We start from the raw sequence: 7,798 nt of genomic DNA, 5'->3' as shown, positions 1-7,798 counted from the left end.
CGAAAACCTAAGCTCCAGAGGATAGTCGCGAAGAGTCACAGCCGCCTCTGTGGGGCGGAAAACACCAGAGAGAAAAGAGCTCTCCGGCAGGCTGAAATCTGTCGGGGAAATTCCCTTCCGGAGGGGGAAATCGACGCCATCGTCATCGTCATCGAGCTGGACATCATTGGGATCATCATCACCATCATCATCATCACCGCCATCTCCACCGCTGCACATCGTCACCGCTGTAACAATTAGGGTTGGATCTTGATTGTTTGATAGGGGAAACTCTCCCGGTATTGATTTCTACTTGTTATTGATGCTATTGAGTGAAACCATTGAACCAAGGTTTATGTTCAGATTGTTATTCGTCATCATATCACCTCTGTTCATGTTCCATATGATGTCTCGTGAGTAGTTCGTTTAGTTCTTGAGGACATGGGTGAAGTCTAAATGTTAGTAGTGAATTATGTTGGGTAATATTCAATGGTTTGATATTTAAGTTGTGGTGTTATTCTTCTAGTGGTGTCATGTGAACGTCGACTACATGATACTTCACCTTTATGGGCCTAGGGGAATACATCTTGTATTCGTTTGCCCATTGCAGGGTTGCCGGAGTGACAGAAACCTAAACCCCCGTTGGTATATCGATGTAGGAGGGATAGCAGGATCTCAGAGTTTAAGGCTGTGGTTAGATTTATCTTAATTACTTTCTTGTAGTTGCGGATGCTTGCAAGGGGTATAATCACAAGTATGTATTAGTCCTAGGAAGGGTGGTGCATTAGCATAGGTTCACCCACACAACACTTATCAAAACAATGAAGATTAATCAGCTATATGAAACGAAAGCACTAGACTAAATTCCCGTGTGTTCTCAAGAACGTTTGGTCATTATAAGTAAACAAACCGGCTTGTCCTTTGTGCTAAAAAGGATTGGGCCACTCGCTGCAATTATTTCTCTCGCATTTTACTTACTCGTATTTTATTTATCTACTATATCAAAACCCCCCGAATACTTGTCTGTGAGCATTTACAGTGAATTCTTCATCGAAACTGCTTGCCAACACCTTCTGCTCCTCGTTGGGTTCGACACTCTTATTTATCGAAAATACTACGATACACCCCCTATACTTGTGGGTCATCAGCCAGCAGTTGATTGCATACATCTGCGGAGGTGCTAGCGGGATTGGCATTAACAGCAGCAACCAAACCATTGTACTCACCAGATAGGCCGGCGAGGAGGTACTCCTTGAGTTCTTCATCAAGAACGTGGCGCCCCGCAGAGGCGAATTTGGAGGCGAACCCTTTCTTCTTGTTGATGTAGTCGGTGGCGGAGAGGTCACGTTTTTTGGTGTTGATGAGGGCGGCAGTGAGTGTGCCGACCCGGACCTTGACCTGGGCCGCGAATTTGGCAGCAATGGCAGCCCAGATCTCGGCAGCATGCTCCAGGCCAAGGACCTCGCCGAGCAGATCGGTCGAGATCGATTTGACGAGGAAGCTGACGAGTTGTTGATCCCGCACAATCCAGACCCCGTAGGCCGGATTGGGGATCCTGATCTTCTTCTTCTCCGAGTCCTCAGCCTCCAGGGTTTTCTCGGGCGCGGGGTCGGTGCCGTCCAGCAGCCCCATGGCTTGTGCGCCGCGCGCGGCCGGCAGAACCTGAGCCTTCCAGTACAGGTAATTGGCCATGGTGAGTTTATCTGTGGGTGGGGCGCCAAGGGCAGCCGCCAGGGACGTTGTCATCGTGGGAGGGAGGAGGGAGAAAACGATCTATCGATCGGTTTGATTTTTTCTGGTGTTCGACGTCACGGAAGGGAATGGTATGATACCATGTTGGTTGAAACCATGGGCGGATCCAACAGGGTGGAAGGGTAGGGCTAGGACCACCCTAAAAATTTGCCCAAGAGCCCTAATATATAATATATATTTGAGAAAAATACAGAAAATGATATCTCTGGGCCTAGCCCAGCTGCCCAAGAAGCAAAAGACGACGCTAGTCCATATCGATGCGGTTTTTATTTTCTTTCAGTATTCGTGTGCTGTTGTTCTCTCGATCCCCAAATCTGCCCTAGCCGCCAGTCCCGATACTGCAGTTTCGATCAGAAGTGTTTCGGTTTGATCGAGCAAGGGGGCGATCGGAAGCAGCGAACAAGCGAGCAGGCAGCTCTGCAGATTAAAAGAGAGAAGAGCAAGGGAACAGAAATACATAATGGTTGCGCGCGTACGCACGGCCAACGGCCAGCCCCATACGCAAGTATTTCGTCCGTGATTCTCTAATCAGGTCTAGCTCTTTACTTCTCTCGAGTTTTAAGTTTTAAATATTATTACCTCATTCGTATTACACTAGAAAAACATTGTCCCTGAGGAAGAAGCATTTTAGTCAAAGTCATGTAATATTACTATATGCGTATTTCAGATATTTTATATGTAATCATTGAATTCATGAATTGTATGATGCTTGTGAGACCTTATAAATATATTTATGTTGTTCTTATATACCCATACAACATACAATTGTATGTTATTTTTATGGTATTGAAAAAAATATTATGTCTAATTGCCCCACCCTAGCGTAAAATCCTAGATTCGCCAAACGATAGCCCCTGTTGAGGGGATCGGTTACGTGTTTATAAGAGATGGAAAAGCCCCATCAGTGGCATTACAAGGAAAGTATTAACCGGTGGTTTATATTGTACCATAACGGCTAATACTGAAAAAGGAAAGTACAACGTTTTTGTCTAGCACATAGATGGAAGCTACAACGGTATTATCTAACACCACTAATCTGAAATGCACATTCTTACTAACTAGTGGTTGGGGCGCCCCATGGGGCGCCTCCTTGCTAGTCCTCTGCGTCCAAATCCTTATTATAAGGTGGCTTCTATTGCAGAAGTGTCTCAATATAAATTAAAGGCAACAGACCACAACCATATACAGTAATACGAAACTTGTAATCATTTCCACTCATTTGCCGTTCCATTTTCTCTACGATGAGGTGTTCAGAAATCCCAAACCAGTGAATATCAGTATTTGGCAACAAATACAGGTGGAAACATTGACAGCTCTTGCAAGAAATATACATAAAACACCCAAAATTGCTTACTAACAAGCAAAACTGAAAAGAAGACATACCAAAAACGAAAAAGAACGAAACACAAGATACTGCACGATTACATTGTCATGAGGCCCTGGCATATAGAACATCAGGTATTGGAGGGCAGCAGCCAAAACGGCTATGGATGTTACAACTACATACTTCGAGTAGCAGGTCCGCGTTGTGTCAAGCATGCCCTCACGAGGGGAGCCCCCCTCCTCTCGAGTGTTCGCCTTCACGTCCTCTTTGTTGATAAGCATAACTTAGCAATCAGAGTTGCAAATACATATTCACCAGAATGTTAGAACAGTTGAAGTGTGGATATTTGGAAGAAGGGGCTAATAACACAGCTCAGAAAACAAAGAAAAAAAATAGTGCCAGAATAGGGCAATTCTTTAGCCTAAGGGTGACACACGGTACTCCATAAAGGCACTCTGTGAAAGGCATGGATGAAAAATTATACTATGAAAATTCCCTGCACAAAAGAATCAGCGATCGCTTTTGATCAGCTAAATGATGGAGCAAGAACATGCCCGATGCTATGCCCGCTGAATGTTTGGACATTACAACAGGTTTAGGTGTGTAATTTAGTAATAGATGCTCAGGACAGTAGTGTCCTCTACTCCTCTCTACTACTCTCGGACTACACTTATTTAGATAAATAAACACTCATACTTTGGATGGTCAGAGAAACTATAAAGACCAAAACAAAATTAATAACTACAAGTCTATAACTGCAAGCATCAAACTCAAATATGTCGCTGCCCTTTTCAAAAGTAGAAATTGATGTTTTTCTAAGAAATAATTAACCGGTGAAGCAAACTAACAACCAACATGTTGCATGTCACCAAAGAATACACTTTCCTCTGGTAGAATGGAGCTCTACTCATTCAGTACTAAAGTCAAAAGATGATATTCTATCACTACTTTTGGCCACAAAACCATCGTGGTTTTCTATCACATTATAGAGGATATATAAGCAGGCATTGATATCTTGTGGTGAACTACAAAAAAAATTACGCAAATGAGCCTGAGCTTGTGTCCAAACCTCATATGGAAGCTTTGCAAAAGATGTGGACTGCCAAATAGATTTACCCCTTTGACTGTCATAGGGAGATCAAAACTGTTGAGTAAGATTCAAGATCTTCGAAGAAATTTACAGTAAATTGTTTTGTCTGCTATTAGCTGTCCAGTAACACCTTCCTACCTGCAAAACCAATTCAGAGAATAAGCCACTGTAAGCCAACGAAAAAGTATTGTCAAAACAATAAAATACAATCTCCACGAAAATATACTTTCTTTTTCCTCCAACAAACTATGCTATAAAGATTAGATAACTCGATACCATAGAAGCATGTCTGAGATACGAAATAATTCCTTTTGCCTTGAGTGAAGTTGGCGTCCAGTGTCTTGGGCTGCAACAAACAAAAATGACAACATTATAAAATGGTCAAGATCAAACATCCACGTCATCTAAAGGCAATCCATTACATAGTAGGAAGTTTCAACAAGCTTGTGCACCATCTTACCTCTTGGCTCCCTTCCATCCAAACTTTCTCTCTCTGGACGCCAAGACGATTTGTGCCAACACCATCATCAGTTTCAACCGTTTGTCATCCAAACACAACACAGAGAGCGGAAAGTCGCAACCGCGACAAAGCTGAAATAATTGAACAGACGAAGCAAGCAGAGGTGTGCAGTGGTAATCGACTGTACACAACGAAAGATATGGGATATAATAAGAGTAGGAAGCTGCAGGCGAGAAACATGGTGCCACCTTCCGGGCCACGCCACCACGAACACCAGCTGCATCCACCCTCTGCTTTCAATCGCTGGTATATTTTGAAAACACTGATGTAAAGCTTACTTGCATACAGGTTTACATAGCACCAAATAAAAATAAGCGCACATTGGTCATCTAAACTTTGCATGGGGATTTATACAAAGGTAAAATAAAACATTACTGTATGTTTGTTTGGATAAATAGTAAGGAGATTGAATTATCTAGATGAACCTTCTGCAATTGCTAACCTTTTCGTATTGGATTGTGTTAATCGCATTAATCTGATGAAAGGTAAGTTAAATAAATATGCATAATAATGAATAAGCTTTGGGAAAGGAATAAGCTTTACCACCTTGGGAACGATCTAAAGTTGCAGATGACCGATGCCCTCCTAATTCTCACGCATGACCCGAGTTGTGCTCCTCAGTACTCACTCGAGTAAATATTCCAAGTCTGTCAATTCTTGGGTATTATTAGCGAGAGGTTGCACTCCAAACACAGTATTACAAATACTAATCTTTACAGATGATGATCTGCATGTCCAAGATACTTACAAAAAAACTGAAAAAGTCATAGTTACACATTGTTGTCGTCATAGGTCAGACAAGTATGTGACTCAAACAGAAAAATATAAAGCCTGAGTTCATATTGGAAGGAACTACAAAATGAGTAAGTATATCGAAATTCCTAATTCCACATGGGAGAAAGGAATGTCATATATCAAATTCCTTATTCAAACTATGCAAAGTATTTCATACCCTCAAATGATAAAAGGGCAGCAAGAAAAACTCTTTACAAAAAACCTTATCAAAGGACGTCGGTCATATGCAGAATTTCAATTGCGTCATGCACATTCATAGCTCTGATGGTGGCAAACAACCACCACAAATCTACTATACATAGAGGGAAATAGGTAAAATACCTTGGTTGAGGACTAATTCCTATGGTGCTGCTGCCAGCCTGCCATACATGTGAAAGCCAATTTAGAAAGGCAATTTAAACATGATTGACCTGCTTTTAAGTTGTGGCGAACATCCTTCAGCCTGGTGAAGGAGATAAACATTCCATTCAAACGAATAACTCGGATGCAAAACTGATGTCTTCCATAGAAAGAAATACCTGATGCAAAATACAAGAACTATTAACACGGAGCAAAGTGCAAACCCAAACCGGGAACCTCTATTTGAATCAGACCTTAAGGTATATACTGTAAACAGAAAAAGAGTATACATATGCCAAGTAGCAAACAATACGTTATCCTGAACCATGGGCAATTGTCCTTTCATGTAAATCTCGTATTGTGTTTTAAGATCAAAATATCTTATTACTGAAGTAATTAAATATTTGAAAGCTAATTACATACTGAAAAGTTTGTCCCAAAAATATGCATCTTAGTTTCTTTACTGCCAAAAGATTAACAATCAAAATTTTGGTAATTTCATCGAGCAGCATACGTTATCATGAACCATAAGCACTTTTCAATCATATAGAGGTACAACAAAAAATAAAATTATTTCATAATTTCATCAAGCGCAATATTAAAAGAAAATCTATCATACACAAAATAGTACAGTACCATATTTCTGGCCTCCAAAAGATAAACGAAATTTTGGTGGGGATAAGAAGGGAGATTTCTGGCCTCCAAAAGATAAACGAAACTTTTGGTGGGGATAAGAAGGAAGATGATCCATGACCTGGGGACGAAGATACCAAAATTATGAGCACATCAAAGGGAGGTACGTAAGGAGGATGAAGATGTGAAGAGATTGAGGAAAGAAGAGAAGAAAACATACCGTGATGCGGCTTCGCCCGTCCACAAATCCATCCACACCTCACACGGCCTTGTTTTTCCCGTCCTTGGTCACCGACAGAGTAGCATTCCATGGTGGTCTTCACTGCTACTCCCGCCTTCTGGAAGAGGAGATGAGATGGCGGCCCCGTCGATCTAGGGTTAGGGAAGGCTGCAGGGGAGGGATGAGCTAGGGTAGAAATTACAAATGAGGGCAAAGAGGAAGAGTGCCAGGGAGGAGGAAGCACGGAGGAGGAGGAGCCTACCTGCGGCGTCGCCGGCGCCGGGGCGTGCTGGACGCGGGTTAAGCCTCTCCTTCCGAGAGCTCTCTGTTCGGGAGGGGAAGAGAGGAGGCACGGGTGGGTGGGCGGCCGAGCAGGAAAGCTAGGGTTTTCATCGGCGGTTTTATTTGACAAATGAACGCCTCAGATCGACGCGGAGCTCGCTTCCAGATCGGATGGCATGGAGTGGTCTTTTTCTCCCTACGTATCGTGGAGCACCCTCAGATAGGGCAAAGGGGTACGCACTTGCTTGTTCTCAATGGTGCGGATGGTCAAAACGTGATTTTGTACTAACTCAACCTAAACATTTTGTACTAATGGTTCCCCGTTATAACCATAATTTTAAAACATATTCTTTCAGTATAAGTAAGAAAAGTATCAATTTTTGGCATTAAAGTTTTTTTGCTCGAAGCAGAATGAGTAAAATATATCAAAAACATCTTTTACATCAAGTAAGAAATGCATGATTCTTCTCTGGCCTCGGAAATTAATGCAAAAATAACTATCTCTAGTACTTGAAAAGAACGAACGTGTTCCCCCTTCTCCCCCTACTTTCGTCCTTTTGGTCGTCCGTCCCACCAAAATAGGGAAAGTCTCACGCTCCAATCCAGCAATCAATCAGTCAATATCACTCACGCTGCAATCTAGCACTTTGGTCATCCTAACTTTCCCAGAATATCAACTCACGCATTTAATCAGGCCGCTTTAGGAATCATCAACCCAGGAATCACGCGAATCACGCTATGGTAATCTCACAAATTACCTTCCTCAGACATTTACATAATAAACCCCTAAATTTCATTAGACCATTTCGTCCTCCCACTAAACCACAAGATTTCAGAAAGTTTCCAAAATAAATGACGTGCACC

The 7,798-nt window shown here is 42.2% G+C and overlaps 1 protein-coding gene and 1 long non-coding RNA gene across 11 annotated transcripts; both read right to left on the bottom strand.

Annotated features, from left to right (window-relative positions):
* Positions 1 to 1,107: 1,107 nt before the first annotated feature.
* Positions 1,108 to 1,725, bottom strand: LOC139831788 (uncharacterized). Its single transcript, XM_071821118.1, has one exon. It carries the CDS (start codon positions 1,723 to 1,725, stop codon positions 1,108 to 1,110), a length of 618 nt encoding a protein of 205 aa, XP_071677219.1.
* Positions 1,726 to 3,029: 1,304 nt separating this feature from the next.
* Positions 3,030 to 7,166, bottom strand: LOC127302537 (uncharacterized). Of its 10 annotated transcripts, none has more exons than XR_007852916.2 (6): positions 6,915 to 7,166; positions 6,653 to 6,820; positions 6,436 to 6,553; positions 5,871 to 5,978; positions 4,568 to 5,312; positions 3,030 to 4,491 (listed from the first exon to the last, which is right to left on the bottom strand). It is a non-coding gene; the product is annotated as an uncharacterized lncRNA (long non-coding RNA). The 10 variants fall into 10 exon arrangements; XR_007852919.2 differs by lacking the exon at positions 6,915 to 7,166 and having other exon boundaries at positions 4,568 to 4,908; positions 5,212 to 5,312; positions 5,782 to 5,978; positions 6,653 to 6,883; XR_007852914.2 differs by lacking the exon at positions 6,915 to 7,166 and having other exon boundaries at positions 3,030 to 3,338; positions 4,125 to 4,491; positions 6,653 to 6,883.
* Between the last annotated feature and the right edge of the window lie 632 nt (positions 7,167 to 7,798).

Source organism: Lolium perenne, chromosome 5 (genome assembly GCF_019359855.2).
Source record: "Lolium perenne isolate Kyuss_39 chromosome 5, Kyuss_2.0, whole genome shotgun sequence".
NCBI lineage: Eukaryota > Viridiplantae > Streptophyta > Magnoliopsida > Poales > Poaceae > Lolium > Lolium perenne.
Note: the sequence above shows the minus strand (reverse complement) of the source record. Positions and strands in the feature narration are given on the sequence as shown.